The sequence below is a fragment of the Phascolarctos cinereus genome, unplaced genomic scaffold (genome assembly GCF_003287225.1).
Source record: "Phascolarctos cinereus isolate Bilbo 61053 unplaced genomic scaffold, phaCin_HiC Scaffold_3;HRSCAF=262, whole genome shotgun sequence".
Classification (NCBI taxonomy): domain Eukaryota; kingdom Metazoa; phylum Chordata; class Mammalia; order Diprotodontia; family Phascolarctidae; genus Phascolarctos; species Phascolarctos cinereus.
In genome coordinates this window covers 185,161,670-185,183,185 of record NW_027555736.1, presented here as the reverse complement: position 1 = coordinate 185,183,185, position 21,516 = coordinate 185,161,670, and the positions used below count along the sequence as shown (strand labels likewise).

Here is a 21,516-nt window from a genome sequence, read left to right as displayed (position 1 = left end):
GCAGTACACAAAACAACCTGACTCTTTGCAACAAAGATGGAAAGACTCCGTGGAGAGTGGTCAGCGTGACATTTGCAAAGCTAGAAGGGACCTCAGGGGTACCACCTTTAAGTGTACAGGAATTCCCTCTACCACGTCTCTGCCCATCCAGCCTCCATATCACTCACCTCCAGTGACGGAAAGCTCATTAACTAGCTGCAGGCACCCATAAGCTGTTATTTTTGTTTTTGATATAGGACCAAAATCTGCCTCCCTGAAAATTGCAGAAGGGTCAGGGTAGTGAAAGTGAAGAAAGGGCACAGCATGCAAGCGGTGGGAGATCTTTTAGTCAAATCAAACAAGCATTTATTAAGCTCCTACTAAATTCCAAAAACTGTCCCTAGGGGCTGGGGATATAATCAATCACTTGCGCGTGCGTGCGTGTGTGTGTGTGTGTGTGTGTGTGTGTGTGTGTGTGTGTGTGTGCGTGTGTGTGTATGTGTGTGTGTCTACAAACATACATTCATTCAAAGAAGGTTTGGCTTCCACTCTAAGGAGAAGTAGGGCTTAGGGTGCGAGGGGCCCAACCCGCACCCGCGACTCCGAAGCTCAGGTCCCCAGAAGGACGCCCCAGCGCATATACTAGCACCTCGCCAGCGATCCCACTCGGTGTTCCTAAACCTCGCGCCTCACTCTCCAGAGACCCACCGCCTGCCACGTGTTCTCCATCTCCAAGCAACGGTCGTCCCCGCCCCCCCACTTCGGCCTCGCCTTCTCTCTAAGCCCCACTCCGCCTAGCTTCTCCCTTCAGCCAATCCTCAAGCAGGATGTTACCAGCTCTAAAGGCGATTGGAGGAAGCGCGGTGCTTATCACTCAGAGACTCCGCCCGTCGGGTCATTTTGGCTGCGAAGGCGAAGGTGGAGACCAGTACTCTGCGGCTACCGGAGCCTGCCGTTGGGGTAGGTGAGGGAGGGACCCGGGAACCTGGGACCCTATCTCCGACCACTCTTCTCCTCCGGGGCGCGGCTCCATCCGGGCCTGGGGGCGGAGCCGTGGCTGTCATAGGGGTCTGGACGGTTGACTTCCTTGGCCGGCCCCAGGCCTAGCCCCACCTCGGAGCTTGTCGGAGCCGGTTTCTGGGGCCTGACGGGGTCGGGCGCTGCCACAGTCCCCAAGTTGCTGTGAGGATTCAGTATGTTGAGGGATGGCTGCGGTGCAGCCGACCCGGCTAGAAGTCCCCAGTCCATCGTTTTCATTTCCGGCCCCTAGAGGCCAGCTAGGCCCTCGTGAGGGCACCTAGCTCTTCCCATGGGCTTCTGCGCTTGGAGATCACCAAAATACTGGTGGTGCAGATCAAGGAAGGGTCGCTTTCCTGGTTTGTTCTCGAAGATATAGGAGGAAAGAGAAAACACAGTCTCAGACAGTCTAATAAACATTTATTAAGCGCCCACCAAGTACCAGGCACATTGCTAAACTGTGAAGGTACAAAGAAAGGCAAAAGATAGTTTCTGCTCTCAAGGAGCTCTCAAGGCAAGCTATGGGAACTTTTTTTAAGTTCCAAGAGCTTTTCTCTTAAGTAGTAAAGTCCTTATTAGTACATTGAAGATCTAAAAATCTAAAGTTGGCCTTATTTCCTTTGTCAAAGAGTGCTGCAATTTAGAGTTAAGCAGACTTGAATTCCAGTCCTTCATTTGCTACTCACTATCTTGTATGGTCAGTTAACATTTTCAGGACTGAGTTTACTCATCTGTAAAAGGAGGACATTGGAGCTCACTTCCAAGTCTTGAACTCTGATCCTAAGGGCAAAGAACTCTGCATCCTAGTCTGAACTTGAATTGAGACTTTGGTTTCAGATGCCTGATATGATACTACCTTTGACATTTTAAACAAGTCATTCTACCTCTCTGGATCTTTGTTTCCTCATTTGTAAACAAAGGAACTTCCCTCTTCCTGTCTCTGTACTACTGGAAGAAGTCACACAGAATTGGGTCCCCTACAAATTTATGTTATCTCATTTCAATTTGATTGATTTTCTATTCCTCTTTCCTCAGCAGCTGTTCAAATCTTGTTTTCTCTTCTCAAGCCCCCAGTGTTGCCCCATACCATCTGTAACTCAACTTAGCAGTTGTCCTTGTCTCTTTTTTACTAAGAATGTCAACACATTGACCTTTCTCATTTTCCCAATTCCATACCTCAAAACTGCTTTACATCTTTAAAAATTCATAGATTTCATTTGTTTTTACATCCTTTTCTTTTTGGATATGCCCCCCCCCCCCCTTATCTGTCCTTTTCCTCCTTAACTCCATTATCTGAGGAATAAATGGCCCTTTTCCTTGCCAAAGCCAGTGTTGCTACTTGTGTCCTTTTTCTGTCCCCTTTCATATATTCAAGGATGTTGTCCTATTGATAACTCCATTCTCAGATGGGTCCTTCTCACTGGTTTCTTCCTTGCTGACTACAGACATGTCTAGATCTCCTCTATCCTTAAAAAACTATGTTGATATCTCTTGTTTATACATTACCTTCATTTCCCAAAGTGATCTTATACTTTGCTATCCAAAGAGCAATCTCTTATAATAAAGAGTAAATAAGAAAGGAAAAATAGGCAGTTCTACAAAACTAACCAACTTATCAACTGAAGACAAAAGTATATTCAGTGTACTTCATTCACAGTTATTCACCTCTGGGAGGAGAGAAGTACGTTGTCATACCTCTTCTTCGTGGCCAAACTTGGTCATTATAATTATGCAGTTCATATTTTTTTGTTTGTTTCATTTATATTATTGTAGTCATTGTATGTACATTGCAATGTATATTGTTTCCATAGCACTTAGCACTTGGTAAGCAATATTTTTTCATTCTTATTTCTGTATACTTCACTCTTTCAGTTCATGTAAGTCTTTTCATGCTTCTCTGTATTGTTCTTAGTCATTTTGCTTACAGTGCAATAGTATTTCACTGCATTCATGTACTACAGTTTGTTTAAGGTTTTCCTTAAATGATGGGTATCTACTTTGTTTCCAGTTATTTGATACTACAAGAAGTTTTGCTGTAAATATTTTGGGAAGGTGTGTGAGAGACCTTTCTGTCTTGGGGCACTTACCTAGTAGGATCTCCCTTATCTTAAAAAATGTCCACTTTACCTTACTATCCCCTCAAACTACTGTAATATGTCTCTTCTTTTTTATCGGCAAACTTTGCATGCCCTCTCCTGCTTTGGCTCACTCTAGGCCTCATTAGGGTACTTGCTAGCATCATGGTTGCTGGCAAGTAGAACCATACTTCACCTTCTCAATCCCAGGATGCCCAAGGGCCCATCCCAACTTTCCTCCCAAAGCTCCCTTCTCTTTTTTCCCTCTTGGAAAGATGTGGAACACCCATCACTCTCTTTCCTGTAGAATCTCCCTATTTATACCCCATTTATACCCCTTTTATGCCCCATTTATAATCTCCCCATTTTTACTAATGGTAGTGAGCCCCTCACTTCTGGGCTCTCTGCCCTGCTAGATGGTCACCCCAAGGACTCCTGGGCCTTGCTATCCGATCAATTAATCAATAAGCAATTATTAAGTGTCTGCTATGTGCCAGGTATTGTATTAAGTGTGAAGATACAAAAAGAGGCAAAAGACAGTTCCTGCCCTTAAGGAGCTTACAGTCTGTTGGGGGAGAAAACGTGCAAGCAAATGTATGCAAAGCAAGTTAAATATGGGATTGGTAGGAAATAATTAGTAGAGAGAAGGCACTGGGAATTAAGAGGGGTTGGGGAGGGCTTCATGTAGAAGGTAGGATTTTAGTTGGAACTTAAAGGAAACCAGGGAGATCAGTAATCAAGAGTGGAGAAGGGAGAGCATTTCAAGGATTGGAGACAGAGAGAGAAAATACCTAGTGCTGATAGCTAAATGTCTTGGTCATGGAAGAGCCAGAAGGCCAGTGTCACTGCATCGAAGAGTAAGGGAGTAAGGTGTAAGAAGACTGGAAAGGTAGGAAAGGGCTAGGTTATGAAGTGCTTTGCATGCCAAATGGTGTTTTGTAATTGTTTCTAGAGGAAAAAGGAAGCCCCTGGAGTTCATTGATTAGGGATGTTGGGAGGTGGGGGCTAGAATGTGTGATATAGTCAGACCTTCGCTTTAGGAAAATCACTTTAATGGCTGAATGGAGGATGGATTGGAGTGGGGAGAGACTCAAGGCAGACAAACCCACCAGCAGGCTATTGCAGTAATCCAGGCATGAGGTGATGAGGGCTTATACCAGAGTGGTGGCAGTGTTAGGGGAGAAGGAGGTGTATTCAAGAAGTGTTGCAAAAGTGAAATGGACAGGCCTTGGCAACAGTGGATATGGGGGGTGAGAGAGTGAGGAATCCAGAATAACTCCTAGGTTGTGAGCCTGAGGGACTTGGGAGGATGTTGTTGCCCTCTACAATAATAGGGAGGATTTGAGATGGGGGGAAGGTTTAGGGACAAGCATAATGAGATCCATTTTGTACATATTTGAGTTTAAGATGTCTACTGGACATCTGGTTCTAGATGTCTGAAAAGCAGTTGGAGATTGGCAGAGAGGTTGGGGCAGGATAACTGGTAGACATTCAGTCTCTCAACCATTAGGACCTCTGATCCTTTCATTCTGTTTATATAGGTCTCTCCCAATTAGAGTGTGAGCTCCTCAAGAGTAGGGACTGCCTTCTTTTTTTCCCCTCCTCCTCTTCTTGCCCCCACCATTCTTGTGTATCACAGGGTTTGGCACATAGTAAGGTTTAATAAATTTTGTTTTCATTCATTCATGGTGAGGTATTCTAGAAGTTCCTATTTGTGGATGGATATGTTGATTGCATTAATCCTTAGAACATTGAGAGCCTCTTGGAAAAGATCCCAAGGAGTTTGGCTTGTCTATTCACACAGGAAAAATCCAAGTGGACGAGGAATATCTACTGCCCAGATTTCAACATGCATTTGAATAGACATTCTATAGAACTCATCCAAGATTAGAACATATATGGGACAGTAATTGGGCCCACAGTTGAACAGAAGGGCAACAGTTTGCTGGATTGCTTTTGGGAAAGCTGACCCCAAGCTTCCCATAAAAGCAAAGTCACAGCTTTTCATTACTTTAAACTGGTGTTGCTGTGTGTTACAGAGATATGGGAAATAACTCTTTCTGAACTGAAAATGCGTATCTCACAGGGAGCAATGAAGAGGCTTGTGAAGGATATAAACAAGCTGCACCATAAAATATCAACAAAGAACTTCACAGAAGAGCAGGAGTAAAAGATGTCATCAAAGAATTGTATATGATGGAAAGAAAAGATGGATTGGTCAGATGGCAAGAATAAGAGGATGATGGGTGGATGGTCAGAGTATTTCACCCTCTTGCTGTTAGAGGGAATGGACGTAGGCCTCCAATGTGTTGGGTGGACCTCCTGTGGCAAACTTTTGGGAGGGACTGGACAAGAGTTCTACAGGATGGGCAGGCAAAGATTCGATGTGAACTGCAGCATTGCAGGGAATTTCTGAATTGATGAAATCACCTGCCTGTTTAAGTACATAAAAGGAAAATAACATATATAAAACAGGAGCAACCGAGCAAGACGTAGAGTTAATGATAAAATACATATGGATGATCTTTTTTAAATTCTAAGTTTAATTAGTTGTAAATAGGTTTTGCTTTTGTTTGAGAATAGTACCTATTTAAATTAATTTTAAAAATATATAATGAAAAAAATTTAAACCTTAAGTCAGAAGAGATAATATTTCATCTTTCAGCTTCTAGCAGTGTTACCCACATAGAAATCTTTTTTTGTAAAAGTAAACATTTTATTGCTATTCTTTTTATATATATCACTGTCACTTCCCATTGACTCTCCCACCCTTTGCCCTCTAGAATCCTTTCTCCAAACAAAAAAAGTATGGTTAAATAAAACAAATCAGCACAATGACTCTGCCTGACAACATCTGCTACATTCTATACATACCATCCACCATCTCTTCACTGATAGGAAGGAGGCACACTTCTCTGTAGTTCACTGAAGTCACAATTAGTCACTGTTTTGATCAGAGTTCTGATGTCTTTCAATGTTGTCTTTTTTTTTTTAATCCAGTATGTAACTTAAAAAAAAATTTTATTTTAGGCAATTGGGGTTAGGTGATTTGCCCAGGGTCACACAGCTAGTGTCAAGTATTTGGTCTGAGGATGGATTTGAACTCAGGTCCTCCTGACTTCAGGGCCAGTGCTGTATCCGCTGCGCCACCTAGCTGCCTCTTAATGTTTTCCTTTACAATATTGCCACATAGAAATCTAATGAAGTTAAATTTCTTTGAAAAAAGCTTTTTTAAAATCTCATTAGTATCTCTTTCTTTTTCATTAGACAAATGGGGAGCTGATTGTAATATACTTTATCTATGGAACCTTAAAGTCAGTTCTTACAAAATGGTATGTATGTTTTTCAGCTAAGATTCCAAATGAAATCATTTGAGAGCATTGATTCTGCTGTTCCAAGGTCCAGCCGGGACCTTTGGGCAGAAATCTGTTCCTGTTTGCCAAATCCTGACCAGGGGGATGATCCCAAAGATGCCTTCTCTGATTCCTTTATGGATTTATCTTCTGGGGGTGAAAATGAGAGAGAAGCTGCAGACTTGACTGTTCAGCCAGATCTAAAGCCTTGGGCTCCATTGCAGGATTCAGAAGTGTATTTAGCATCTCTAGGTGAGTACAGAGGAGCTTCGTTGTCAGTATGGTATCATGGTAGTGAATTTTCTGTTCATTTGAATCCTCTCCTTTTAATTTTCTTGTCCAAAGTGGTATTTTGGATTATTTTTGTGTTTTTTAATATTTTTTTAAAAGGGCTGTTGGGGTTAAGTGACTTGCCCAGGGTCACATAGCTAGTAAGTATATGAGGCTGGATTTAAACTCAGGTCCTCCTGACTTCAGGGCTTGTGCTCTATCTACTTTGCCACCCAGCTGCCCCTAAAATATGTTATTTTGAAGTCTCCCACCTTCCCCTGTTGTAACTTGGCTATCTAACTCTTCCTGCCTGTCGCTGCTTATGCTGAATTTTGTTCAGCCGATTGTCCTTCCTTATAGAGGATAGTCTTAATTTTCAAAGATGCCCCAAATTCTCTGTGTCTGTACTTAAGTTTGACTGAGGAAGAGGGTAATGGTCCTATAGCCATATATGGGTTCCTGCAGTTTGAAAAGTAGTCATGCTAGGTTGCTTTTTGAGATGGGAAAATACTTAACCAAAATCAGCTTGTTGTTGAGTATTTTGCCTAAATGAGGATAATAATGCTTGCATTTCCTGCTTTGCAGGCTGTTGAAAGGATCAAATAAAATAATATGTGTAAAACATTTTGCACACCTTTGTTACATAAACGAGTGATTATTCTGTGTAAGATAAGATTGTTGGAGAATAGATGCTATCCTTTAAATATTGAAAAGGATTAGACTTGCTTTGTTTGATTCATAATTAAGACCAATGAGTTACTGAAAAGTAGGTTTTGGCCCAGTAAAAAGTTCATAACGATTAGAGCTGTTTTGAAGTGGAATGGACTGTCTTGGGAGGTGGTGACTTCCCCATTATTGTATATTTGTGAATTGATGGCTAGATGACCACTCATTAGGGCCATAAGGGGATTTCTCCCAAGTTGAACTTAGTGATCTCTGAATTTTTTTTCCCACTGTTGACACTCTGGGATACTATGGTGACAAGACATAGCATATGTCATAAAATAATATATTTAAAGCTGAAAGGAACCATTCTAACACCTTCATTTTAAATATGAGGAAACTGAAGGCCCAAAAAGGGTTACATTAACTTGCCCAAGGTCACATAGGTAGTGAATATCTGAGATGGGATTTCAAACTCCCAAGTCCAGCACTCTATTCCTTATGCTACAAATTGCCTCATGTCCGTTGATATTTAGGAAACACCTGTGTTTTATTAGTAACCCATTTAAAAACTCCCAAGTTGGTGGTTTCTATACCTGATTAATTTTGTGTATTTTATTTTGATTTTTATTAGCATTATTTTTTTTTAGCATTTTTTTAAATGTGATTTTTTTTTTGGGTTAAGTGACTTGCCCAGGGTCACACAGCTAGTAAGTGTCAAGTGTCAAGTGTCTGGGGCCGGATTTGGATTCACATCTTCCTGACTCCAGAGCCTGTGCGCCACCTAGCTGCCCCAGCATTATTTTTAGATAGTGACATTTCTTAAACTTGTACCTTTAGATTCTCAGGGTACAAAGAATTTGGAGTTCATGCCATCTTATTCACTGGTCACATCCTATTGTTGTTTGTTTAATTTTTGTGGCATCTGGTCCATTCTGAAGAATTGTATGGCACTTTAAAAAAACTAAAATATATAAAAATTTTAGGAGAAAAAAACTTAAAAAAATTTTATAATGCTCAGTGAGATAATTGTAGGAACCTTGATGATCAGGAAGTAATAATGATAATCATTGTTTTAGTTTTGGAGAAGTAAATTTAACAGAAATACAGATGAAGGAATGAACTTAATTTTTAAAGAACAACATAGAAAGATAAAAGGGGAAGTTTTAGTGCAGTGATAGAAAAGAGACGGTATAGTGGGGAATGATCGGGAAGATGAAGATATCAAATTAATTTGTTGGGATTGTGTCAGGACAAAATAAATGAGTCATAGGTATGGCTGAAGCATTGCAGTGTGGTTGTTGGAGGTGTCCAGAGCATGTGTTTAATGACTGATAGAAAAGAAGTAAAAGGACAAAGATCCTTTTGACTCTGTCCGAGCCATAGGCTTAGTGGGCAGTCAGTACACATGTAATAATGAGGACTATTTCAGCTGATAGTGACTGAATCTGAATGGTAGACTCCATTTCTTCTTTTTTATATTATTTAGGTGACTATACTTACCATAATTCTTTCTCTGAGAGGTAGAACTATTATGGTAGACTGTGAAAGAGAGGGTAGAACATCCAGAGAAAGAACTATGAAGTCTGAATGCAGATTGAAGCATGCTAGTTTTTCTCTTTCTCTCTTTTTCTTTTTTTGGGGGGGATGGCTTTCTTCTTTCTCATGGTTTTTCCCTTTCATTCTAATTCTTCTTTACAAGATGACTAACGTGGAAATAGTTTAATATGATTGTACATATATAACCTATATCACATTGCACACCATCTTGGGGGAGGGAGGGTGGAGGAAGGAGAAAATTTAGAGCTCAAAATCTTAAAGAAGTGAATGTTGAAAACTAAAAACAAATAAAATTTTAAAAAAAGAAAAAAGGTAGAATTGATTAGAGTATATGATGATGGCTCCTATGCTATATTAACCGGATTTCCTTTGATCATCTTGGAGTAGAGGGCTCTGAAGAAATGGATGCTTTCCATGCCCAAAACATGACCTTGCCAAGACCAGAACAATCATAAATTTCATGTGTTATTTTTATTTTCATATCTTAACAAATAATTGAAAGAATACTAAGTTTAGAAACAATGGCTTTATTACTTGAACTCTTTTCCCACTGTTGAGAAAATGAAATGTCTCAATTTAACACTTAAAGTAGTTGGTTTTCTTGTTGGTGATTTACAACCTGATAATAATTGTTCTTATCAATTTATACTTTTAAAAGGTAAAACCATTGTGAGTCTTAAAATTTATTTTTGGTTGTCATTTGAAATGGGTGGGCAGTCATTTGGCCTAGATTTTTATATATTAATCCATATGTTGTAAAGAAAAAATAAAATTGGGAAATTAAGTGAATGCCCACATTTTTTCAAGTAAGCAGATCATTTAATAATTGGACTTAAAATGCAAATAAATTAATTAAATCTATCAACATACAGCATATTGACCACATTCAAAGGGAATGCAAGATACCTTGGTTTATTGGGTGTGAATGTATAGGGTGCAACTTGAACAACTTAAAAAAGTCTCTCTCTCTCTTTTTTTAAACCTTTAACCAAGAATTTAATCAATAGAGAGATCTTAAAAGTTTCATGTTATTGAGTTCTCACCAAAAGTAAATTAGTGTCTAATGAACTATTGGATCTCTTATCATCTTCTCTAAGTCATCTTTTCTAGTTCTTTCTCATGAAATTTGAAGAAGTGATTCATGTCACTGTATTAAAAAGTGCCATATATGTTACTTGGAGAGATTGTTGTTGAGTTGGAAAATGACAGTATTCACATTGTCAGGAGAAACAAATATTTCTTAGAGAATAGCATTATAGGCTTTTGTGATTACCAAGAAGGTGTACATTTGCTTTGATTATAAGGTTCTGTAGGTTTTACTGTTCTAGGGTTTCTTTGCTTCAGAATGGAAAAAAAAGAAGACATTGTGAAGGTGAGAAAAAAAATGTTGGTTTCCTTTCTCATAACTGATTCATATCCAAGCTCATTTTGGAGGAATTGATCAGTGTTGAAAAAACTTGAATAATAAATGTTGGTTTTTCAGATTTAGGTGAAGTGTCATTCATCATTAGGTATCTTTCCTTTTCTTCTTAGAGAAGAAATTAAAAAGAATTAAGGGTTTAAGCCAGGAAGTGACTTCCAAGGACATGCTTCGTACCCTTGCTCAGGCCAAGAAAGAATGCTGGGATCGATTCCTTCAGGAGAAGTTAGAATCTGAGTTCTTTATGGAGGGTCTTGAGTCTGATGAGAGGTAAAGAGCCACTAGGCAATAATATTTCTTTATATTCATATACCACAATTTGTTTCAGATTTTCTCATTATAAAAGTCTTTTTACTGAGAACAACTTTCTTATTCCCCCTAAATTAAAGGACAGTCTTATGTCCTGATATCAGTTAATATCCAATAAAATTCTTTGCTTTTTAAAAATATAACTTACATTTTTAGATATTAAAAATATCCTCAGAAATTGTCCCTTTAACAGGAAAGTCCTTTATTTATGTTTAGGCCTGACAGTGGGTTTTTGGAATGTGTGTACTGTATTTGCTAGAGTGAATGTTGCAGGCTACACCTTGGTTATGTAAGGGTAAAGTACTTAGGTATGTGGCAGAGATGAACCAGCCCCCTATGTATACATTTTTTAAACTTATTGTTAATGATATATTTTATTTGTAATCACATTCAATTCTGAATATATCACTTCCTTTTATTAAATGAGCCATCTTTTGTACCAAGAATAAAAAAGAGAAAAATAATGTTGTAAAACCAATCAGCACATAAAAGTCTGACAACATATGCAGTATTTATTTCATGCCCAAAGTTCCCCATCTCTTCTAAGAAGGCTAGAAAGGTATATTTCCCAATTCTTCTTTATAGCTAAGTTTGGCCATTATAATTTGTGTGTTTATGTATGCATATACATATATATGTGTATACACACATATATATATACATACACATGTATGTGTATATATACACATATGTATGTATGTGTGTGTGTGTGTATAAATTTTTAAGGTACTTATTTTAGTTGTGTTCTACTTTTAAAAAATTCCCCTTCAATAATATTTGTTGAGAACCTACCTCAGGTATCATGGTAATATAAAAAAAACAACATGCAATTCTTACTTTTAAAGCTTGCAACTTAAGAGGAGACTATATATACACATAGAAAGAGAACTAATAAAGCAAGACAGAATGTATTAAATGAATGTTCTGAATAATAACTATAAGAGCAGGAGATCATTGTGGGCAAGAGTGGAAAGAGACCCTTAACATGGTAGCTATTGATATGTAAAGGGGGGTTTACCAGTTGGATGCTTTTATTTTGGGAACTGCTTGTAGTGGAAAACAAAAAGAGAGCCACTCACTTTCATTGGGTGTGTGTGTGTGTGTGTGTGTGTGTGTGTGTGTGTGTGTGTGTGTGTGTTGGGTAGGTGGGTGTGGGGGGAGAGGATGGGCCCTCCAGAAATGAAAAGGCAAACACCACTGCTCACAGTTGTACTGTTGTTCTATTGTGATCAAATGTTCAAAGCAAAAGATTGAGGGGAAATATGGAGGGAGAGTAAATACGCTTGGTAATCCTTGAGTGAATTAATCAGTGATGTCTATTAAGTTCACCTTTTAGCCCTGTTCTTTTGTAGTACTTTGGAACATTTCAAGAGGTGGCTGCAGCCAGACAAAGTGGCCATCAGTACAGAGGAGATACAGTACCTGATTCCGCCAGAGTCGAAGTCTGAGAAGCCTGGGGAGGAGCCAGCAGCCGTGGAACAATAAACCACACACACACACCATGCAGCTGTCACAGGGCCCCAGGGACCAGTGGAGTTCTCAGCAGCAAGTAATGAAAGGAGAGTTGAAGGTTAAAAAAAAAGAGAAGCAGCCCAAATTTCTACTCTGCTAAGCAAACAGCTGCAGGCCCCTGAAGACCTGTTTGGGATCTAGCGCATGTGTTTGCCTTGGATGAAGTAACTGGCCCAGTGCATGCTGGACCCAGATATTGCTTTTCTCTCTGCTGTTTTGCAGCTTTTCCCTCTGCTGTTTTGCAGCTTTTCCAAGCCCTGAAGCTGCAGGTTAGATCTCTGTTAGTAATCTGATGAAGGAACAAGCATGGAAAATGTTTGGAGAAATTGATGCCTAGGCTTGATCGGACAAATTATGTGAACTTTTTTCCTTCCTTCATGGGTAAACAACCTCAGAGCTCTCATATCGCTGGTTGTAGCCCTACGTGGCGAGAGATTTCTGTTGAGTAGAACAAACCAATAAGACTCAGTGTTCCCTGTTCATGTTCCAAACACCTCTGTAAATTTTGTAAGGGGATAGGGGAGACAAAGTTTGCTTCCTTAGATGTCAGCCCCTCTCAGATTCTCCTTAGTATGCTATGCAGTGATAGTAAATAACACCACTATCTGACATTTGTATGGCGCTTCACAGTTTTTAAAGCCCACCCACAGAAATTATCTCACTTGATCCTTGCCACAGCCGTGTGAACTGGACAAGGCCCAGGTTGTTGTTCTTCTAAATGAGGGGAAGTCATTTGCCCAGGATCATGTCTAGTAAGTGATAAAGCTATGCCTGGAACCCAGGTCTTCTGATTCTAAGTCCAGTCCTTTTTTTTTTTCGCCAGTAAATGCTGAGTAGATTAAGTGGCTGAACCCTGAAGAAAAAGCTGTGTGTGTGTGTTTGTGTCTTTTTCCTATTGTCTGATTTATTTTTGTGATAGGTTTGGAATAGGGAGAGTGTGAGTGTATGTATGTGGTACAGATGTGAGCACCTTTCAGTTTCATTTTTTTCAGCTATCTTCTGAATTTAAAAATTCCAGGTTCTAAATCACAGTTTAAGATGGTTTTAGTATTTGGTTGGTATTACAGCTGAAAAGTTTTGTTTTCATACCTTTTGGCAGTTCTACTAACTGAGCCATAAGCTTGCCTCCGTGTTTAACTTGTTTTGATTTGGTATGTACTGTCCATAAAAAGCTTTTCCCATCTTAATACTTCTTTATATGTATTATCGTCCTCATGGGTACTTTCAGAAAGAGAGAAAAGGAAAAAAAATGCAGGAAGCAACAGAGCAGGTCCCTGCATTGCCCATGACCTTCTATTTAATGAGTATTCTTCTAGCAATATGAACCTCAGGTCACCTCTGTGGGCAGTATTGCTTCAGCTGCCAGGGCTCCACAGTCTAATTCAAGCAGTGAACTGAGGTAATTGGTACCTTGGTAATTGGTACCAAATTCAGATGGAAAGAGTGCTGTAAAAACCACTGATTGTTCCTCAATTGAATGCTTGGTCTGAAAGAAAAGAACCTTGGCTATACATGGATTTTTAAATTTCTTAAGCAGCCTTTGGAAATATTTGTCCCTTCTAATTAGTGGTACATATTTTATTCAGGGAAAGTTGAAAAATTACGGTTTTAACCAGGAGGCTTCATTTAGTTTGATATCTTAGTATCCATGACAAATCCAGAGAGATTGCCCCAGTCCCAGTAAATTCCAAGGAAACTGGAGTTGGCTCCTTGGCTTGCTGCAAGGAAGACAAAAGAAAATAATCTCTTTGATGATTTTCAACCTCTTATGTGTGCTTAGTGGTCATCTTCTGCCCTTACAATAAGTGGATGGATTTTTGTTTTTAAAATTTCATATTTCACTTTTAGAAACAGTATCTTTTTTTTTGGTGACAGTAATTTTAAAAATTCAGGGAAGAGGAAGGTTATCACCAATAGGTAGAGCACCTAGAGAAAGTGTTGCCTTCTAGGAAATAGGAAATTAATTGAATAGTATCTTCCCAACTCAAACAAAAATCCATAACTGCCTTTTTCCTACCCTTTTGCATATTTCAAAAACAAAAGGAAAATTCTTTTTTTTTAATATAAATAGTATTTTTTTCAATTACATATAAAGATAGTTTTCAACAGTCACTTTTATAAGATTTTGATTTCCAAATTTTTCTCCCTCCCTTCTCCTCACCCCCCTTCCCAAAACAGCAAGCAGTCTGATATAGGTTATACATGTAGAGTCATACTAACTATATTTCCACCCTAGTTATGTTGTGAAATAAGAATCAGAACAAAAGGGAAAAAAAAAACAAAAAAAGCCAAAGAAATTGAAAATAGTACTCTGATTTGCATTCAGACTCCCTCAGTTTATTCTCTGGATGTGGATAGCATTTCGTATCAAGTCTTTTGGAGTTGTCTTGGATCATCGTTGAGAAGCGCTAATGTCATAGTTGATCATTGCATAGTGTTGCCGTTACTGTGTACCATGTTCTCCTGGTTCTGCTCACTTCACTCAGCATCAGACCATACAAGTCTTTCCAGGTTTTTCTGAAATCTGCTTATCATTTCTCCTAGCACAATAGTATTCCATTACATTCATGTATCACAACTTGTTTAGCCGTTCCCCAATTGATAGGTATTCCCTCGATTTCTAATTCTTGGCCACCACAAAAAGAGCTTCTATAAATACTTTTGTACATGTAGGTCTTTTTCCTTTTTTATGATCTCTTTAGGATATAGACCTAGTAGTGGCATTGCTGGATCAAAGGATATGCACAATTTGATTATCCTTTGGGTGTAGTTCCAAATTGCTCTCCAGAATGATTGGATCAGTTTACAACTCTATCAACAATGCATTAGTGTTCTAATTTTCCCACATCTTCTCCAACATTTATCATTTTCCAAAAGGAAAATTTTTGAGAATGGGAGGATAGAATTATCTGGGATATTTGCTTCATATACAGGTTTAGGTAGTTGGAGCAGACATGAAGGAAGACCCTAGATCCAGGCTACTTTTTAAAAATAAATATTTTATTGATGCTTTTTTTAGGTGCACCACTGTTATTTCCCACTGACTCCCTCTACTTCTCACTGAGTAGACCCTTATTAAAAAAAAAAGTATAGCCAAACAAAAACAAATCAATATAGAGGCCATCTCTGAAAATATATACCTCATTCCATACCTCTGATCCACCATCTTTTTGCTGAGAAGTGGGATTGGTCACTTGTGCATTAATCAGTTTTGAAATCTTTCAATATTTTTTCCCTTTACATTATTGCAGGCCTCATGTATATTGTTCTTCTGGATCTGCTTACTTCATTCTGTATCATTTCATGCAAGTCTTCCCAAGTTTCTCTGAATTAGTATTCACTTCTTAGGATTTAATGATACTTCACCACATTCATATAGTGTGATTTGTTTAGTCATTTCCCAATTGGTGGGTACTCCTTTTATATTCATTTTTTTTGATAATACAAATGTGTTGCTATAAATATTTCTGTATATGTGGGACTTCTCCCTCTGGCTTTCAGTTTCTTGGGTTACATGCCTAGTAGTGATATTACTGGATATAATTCCAAATTATTTTCCAAAATTATTGGATAAATTCATCATTCCATATAACAATGCATTAATATGCCTTTGTTCCCATAGCTCAAACTTTACCGTTTTCATCTTTTACCATAGGATTAAAGAATCATAGATTTAAAGCTGGAAGGGTCCTCAGGGTTATCTTTTCCATCCTCTCCCCACTTCTCCCCACCATCCCCTTTTCATAGATAAGGAAACTAAGGTCCAGAGATGTGTAGTGATTTGACCAAGGTCATACAGATAAGTAAATGTTCAGCTGGGGTTTGAACCCAGGTCCTCTGACTCCAAATCTAATGTTCTTTAACAACTCATATTTCTGTAGCTCTTTAAGGTTTACAAATTGTTTTTCTCCCAACAACCCTCATGTTTGCTAATCTGATGGGTGTAAGATGAAACCAAGGTGGTTCGATTTGCATTTTCATTAGTGATTTGGAGCATTGTTTCACATGGGTATTGATATTTTGCTTGGCTCATTTATTTGTTAGGGATTGGCTCTGGTTCTTAAGTATTTATATTAACTCTTTATATATCTTGGATATCAGACTTGGAGACTTGGATATTGCTTTTCTCATTAATTTTTTGTGTGATTAGAAACAAGTATTCTAACTTCTCTAGGTCTAGATGTCCCTCTCAGTTTAACTTGAACTTGAATATTTCAAGGATCCATGATTTCATTACAAGGGGTACCCATAGCTGCAGTTTACAACCCTTCCATGCCTTAGTTGATTTCATGAGTTGCTGTGACCTAAAAAAACCAAATCATCAACTGGTAGCCAACTCTTTAGTAATGAGCCTCTCCAAACTTAGCTAGATTGGCCTTCAGACCACAGGCACAGAATTCAGTCACCAGGCCTATGCTCAAAGCCTTTCCAGCTTGGCAGTATCTGGGGGTCTTTCACTTCAGTGTAATAGCCTTTGAGAACCCTGCTTCACTTCACCACACATGAGTAAGATGAGACACTGAAATTAGTATTTAGTGAAGGACTTGAATTTTTACCGTGGGAATTACAACATTAGGCCCAAATTTTCCTCATTCTGTGAAAGAAAAACAAGCCAATTTTAATACCCTGGAGTCTAAGCATAGTTTCTTATCCTACTTAGCCACTCATCAGGTGACTTTGGAAGCTGGGGAGCTCTGGGTAGGGCTTTCTTTCCAGAGATCACTGAAATTTGTGAAGAAGGAAAACCATCTTTATTACCCCCTTAACTATCTTCCCTGCCTATATTCTCAAGTTAAAAAGAAATAGAAAATTGATCGTTGGAGCGATGTTTTATGCTAAATATAAAGTATTGGAATGATAATTACCTCTGGGGGTAGAGCAATAGTGACTCCCTTGACACAAGCTAGAGCAGGTAGGATTTGTACCAGGGAGATGAAGGGCCAGCTGATTGGTGTATTTAATGGTTGAAACAAAATGAAACAAAAACATTACTCCATGGTCTGGAAAGACCAGTGCTGGAATTGCATGGGACTGTCCCCAGTATAAACTCCAGAAATATGGAGGCAGCAAATGAACAAACAGTAAACCCACCAGTGGTTGCCAAGGTACTTACTTGCCTGGCAAAGCTGCTGGTAATAGAATTGCTTGGAGAGAAGAGGTGTTTTGGATTGGCTGGCTGTTAGGGCATAAATAAATATCTAGGAGAGATGCCAGTGCCTATCCCTCAGGACCAAGACTGTATACCCTGGTCTCAGAAAATAGCTATCCTTTCTCTAGAGAACTCAAGGATCTGGTTTTCCTAACTTCCTTGAGGGACTTTTGGAATCTAAGTGACATTATCATCCACATGCTGCCTTGTGGACCCCAGAGCAGAATAAAGGACTTGATTTTCTAGCAAGCCAGTAAAAGAGCCTACATTAGTCCAGCTTATTCAGGACACCTGTTTAGCACTTGAGGGAAGTACTATATAATAACAACACATTTGTATAGCACTTTTATATTTCTTGCAGCAACTCTGTGAAGGAGATAGTGCAAATATTATCCCCATTTTTCGAGATGGGGAAACAGGCTCATTGGGTCACAACTAGAATTTAAATTCAGGCCTGACTTTTCATTACTTCCTCTCTATGTATAAGAGGAGTTACTAATTGCTGTGGTACAGATGGAGAAATGAGAAGAGATAAATGTGTGGAATGTGAAGAAGCAGAGAAGGAAGACTGATCCTTCTGCTGCTCCTTGCAAGACATCCATGTGTTATTTTCTGTCCAAGTTCTACACCTGGAATCAGGAAAAGCCAATTCAAGAGTCTGACATCTAAGTTCGCCAGAGCTCTGGCATGTGGTCGTGAGGTCCTCATGAGGTAAAGAAGACTTCAGAATGAGACCCCTCTCTGACCCACTGCTATCAATCCCCTGTCACCTGAAGTTAGGTAGCAGAACTAGGTCAGCCTAGGGTGGCAGCGCTACTAGCTTGATAGGTGATTAGGACTGGGGCATGAGCTCACATACCTATCCCAGCACGACCATAGTTTCAGAGACCAAGAGGAAGCCTAGCATAATGTGGATAGCGAGCAGACCTCAAGATCACAAGTGGGTTCAAGTTCCAGTTCTGACTAAACGGGTATGTGACCCTTGGGCAAATGACTTAATCTCTCTCTGCTATAGCCCAGAGGTGTCAAAACAGGAAGCCCATAGCAGTGGAGTGTGCTGTAAGTTATCCAGATGGAAATATTCTGTAGCTAGCTGGAGAGGCAGGCTTGGAGCATAAAAGTGGCCAGAACCAGATTAAAATGTAAATGGGAAATATTCAACAAATAAAATTACAATAGAACATAGAAAATATTAATACGAGATTTTCTAAGCCAATATGTGGGCCTCAGGAATCCTTATGTAGTTTGGTAAAATCAAAGGTCCAGTTCATAATCTCTATCCCCTTCAGAGCTCAAGGCAAAACTATGCTTAAGCATCCTTAAGTTTGTAAGAGGAATGATCTTTACCCAAGATGTAGACAACCTCTTACCTACATGCCCCTTGGCTTCATGTGAGGCAATAATAAAAGTCATTTTCCTTTTTGATAAAATAATCTTTTTTTGGCTAAGTGGTATCTTTTTTTTGGAACATCTTCTTTCTTCCTGCCCTCCTTCTTCCACAGCCAGTGAAAACTTACAAGTATTAGTTGATTCCATGATGGCCCTCAAGACTAACAAGGTAACTGGCCTCTAGTCAGTATCTCTCCATCCCCTAGTCACCAGTCATCATCACTTAAGCCAGTAACAACTCAGTTCCATAGGCAATTGTTGAACAATCCATGTTTGCCACACTATCTGTTCTACCCCTTACCACAGAGCTGCCACAGAACAATAATGAAATTGCTTCAAAAAAGGGTGATATATCCATGTAGAGATTGATAAAATCTCAACGAATGTTCCTTGCTTCCTTTGTCTGGTCCCTACTATAGAGTCTTTTGTCTCTCTTCTGAATGGTGGTCTCTTTCTTTTCACTGCTAAACCTCTTAGAAAAAGTTGTCTGTGCTGTTACCTGTTTCCTTATCACCTACTCTTTCATCCTTATGCACTCTGCCTTTCTAAAGTGAAGGTGGTCTCTCAGAGGGTATCAGTTTTCTTCTAATTGCCAAATCTAATCCTTTGGCCTACCCTTCTTCCCTCCCCCCTCTCAGTTCTTATCCTCAGTGACCACTCCTCCTCTTTTGGCTTTAGAGATCATATTCCTGGTGTTCCTCCTACTGCTCTGACCACTCCTGTGTTTCTGCCAGCTGCTCCTTCTCTTCATGATCCCTGAGGGTCAGTGGTCCTCAAGGCTCTGTCTTTGGCCCTCCTCTTTCTATGCTCTCTTGGCAAATTAATTCCCTCTTACAGCTTTGACTGTCACATCTAAGCAGGTGACTCATATTTGTCTATATCTCTGGCTTTTATGCTCCAAGGCTACCTCTCCAGCTGACTGTATGGAATATTTTATCTGGATGACCTGCAGCACCTCAAACAATGCATCCCAAACCCAAGCTTAGCCTCTAAGCCTGCTGCTCTTTATTATCTCTGTCAGTGGCATCTAGTTTTCCATGTTTAAAATCTTATTTTTGACTCTTCGGTAGCTCACATTTCTCATAACCAGGCACCAAGTTCTGTTGATTCCACCTCAATCAGTAATCAAACAGTAAGCATCTACTATGTGCCAGGCACATAATGCTGGCTAAGCTGTGTATACAAAAAGAGGAAAAAGACAGCCCACCTGCTTTCAAGGAGCTTATAGTCACCTCTGCAAAATATTTCCCATTTATTCTCTGCCTGTCTTTTCCAGGCACTACCCTCGGACTAGCCCTTATTATCATCTTCTTGGAGGACCGACAGTCTCACAGGCCTTTCCACTTCCATTTTCTGTGCTCTCCAGTCTAATTTTCATACCTCAGCCAAAATAATCATTCTCTGAAGATCTTTTCACGTTGTCTGCTCAGAAATATTCAGTGACTCATTATTGCCTACTAAGTAAAGTTCACATCCCTTTGCCTGGCATACAGTGCCTTTCCCAATCTAGGATTACATTGCCTTCTTGGCTTTATTTTGCATTACTTTCCTCCATGCATTAAAAGCTTTGGCCAAACTGGACTATCCTTTTTCCTGGACAGGAAAGATGCCCTATACTTTCTCACCTCCACGTATTCATGCTGTCAAAGTTTGAGAACATATGCCTGGAATGTCCTCCCTATCCATTCTTAAAAAGTCAGTTCAAATGCCACCTTCCCCATAGAGCCTCTGATCTCTAGTCAGATCTACCTTCCCTCTCTGACCTCAGGCAACATTTTGGTTCGTGCCTCTTTTCGTTGTCACTGGTCTGAGAATTCTTCTCTGGGAGAGATTGGTAGGTACTGGGGGAAAATGGGCAATTTTCCCCATAAAGTTGGTAACAGTTTGGTGGGTTTTACTTTAACTCCACTCAAACCATGTTCATGAGCAGTAGGGAGCTTCTTAGGGATGAGGGCAGCTAGGTGGCACAGTGGGTAGAGTACCAGGCCTGAAATCAGGAAGACTCATGTTCCTGAGTTCAAATCTGGCCTCGCATACTACCTGCATGACCCTGGGCAACTCACTTAACCCTGTTTGCCTCAGTTTCCTCATCTGTAAAATGAGCTGGAGAAGGAAATGGCAAACTGCTCCAGTTTCTTTGCCAAGAAAACCCCAAAAGGGGTTATGAAGAGTTGGACATAACGGAAACAACTGAACTGATTGAATTTTAGGGATGTGAAACTGAGACTCCAGTGAACAGATACGAGGTAAAAAACACTGTCCTGGCCTCTCCTGCCCTTGAGATCAGTGGACCTGTTAGGTTCCCCTCTGCCTGTTGGTGTTGGAACTCCTTCACAGAACCAGAAAAAGAGGAGAATTCATTGGATATCTGCTCTTCTGGGAGGTAATTTTGGGCCACATAGATTTTTTAAAAAATTAATTTATTTTGATTTATCAACAATCACTTCTATATGCTTTTGAGTTTAAAATTTTTCTTCCCCTTTCTCCCCACCACCTTCCCCAGGACAGTGCCCAATCTGATATAGGCTATATATATACATTCTTATTAAACTAGTATTTTCAGATTAGTGATGTTGTAAATAAAAATTAGAACCAATAGGAGGAACCACCAGAAAGAGGAAACAAAACTCAACAGAAGAGAAAAAAATAGCAAATAGTATGCTTTGATCTGCATTTAGATTCCATAGTTCTTTCTTTGGATGGGCCAAATAGATTTTAAGAATGGACTCTGAAACCATGCCATTCAGTTCCTGCTAAAATTTTAGATTGGATGATTATAAAGGGGTGTTTTATGAACACTTAAAAAGGGAGAAGATGATC

At 39.5% G+C, this 21,516-nt stretch overlaps 1 protein-coding gene across 1 annotated transcript; it reads left to right on the top strand.

Annotated features, from left to right (window-relative positions):
• Nucleotides 1–861: 861 nt before the first annotated feature.
• Nucleotides 862–12,955, top strand: CCDC32 (coiled-coil domain containing 32). Its single transcript, XM_021009173.2, has 4 exons — nucleotides 862–939; nucleotides 6,421–6,676; nucleotides 10,451–10,607; nucleotides 11,999–12,955. Exons 2-4 carry the CDS (start codon nucleotides 6,433–6,435, stop codon nucleotides 12,129–12,131), a joined length of 534 nt encoding a protein of 177 aa, XP_020864832.1. The 5' UTR covers nucleotides 862–939; nucleotides 6,421–6,432; the 3' UTR covers nucleotides 12,132–12,955.
• Nucleotides 12,956–21,516: the final 8,561 nt, after the last annotated feature.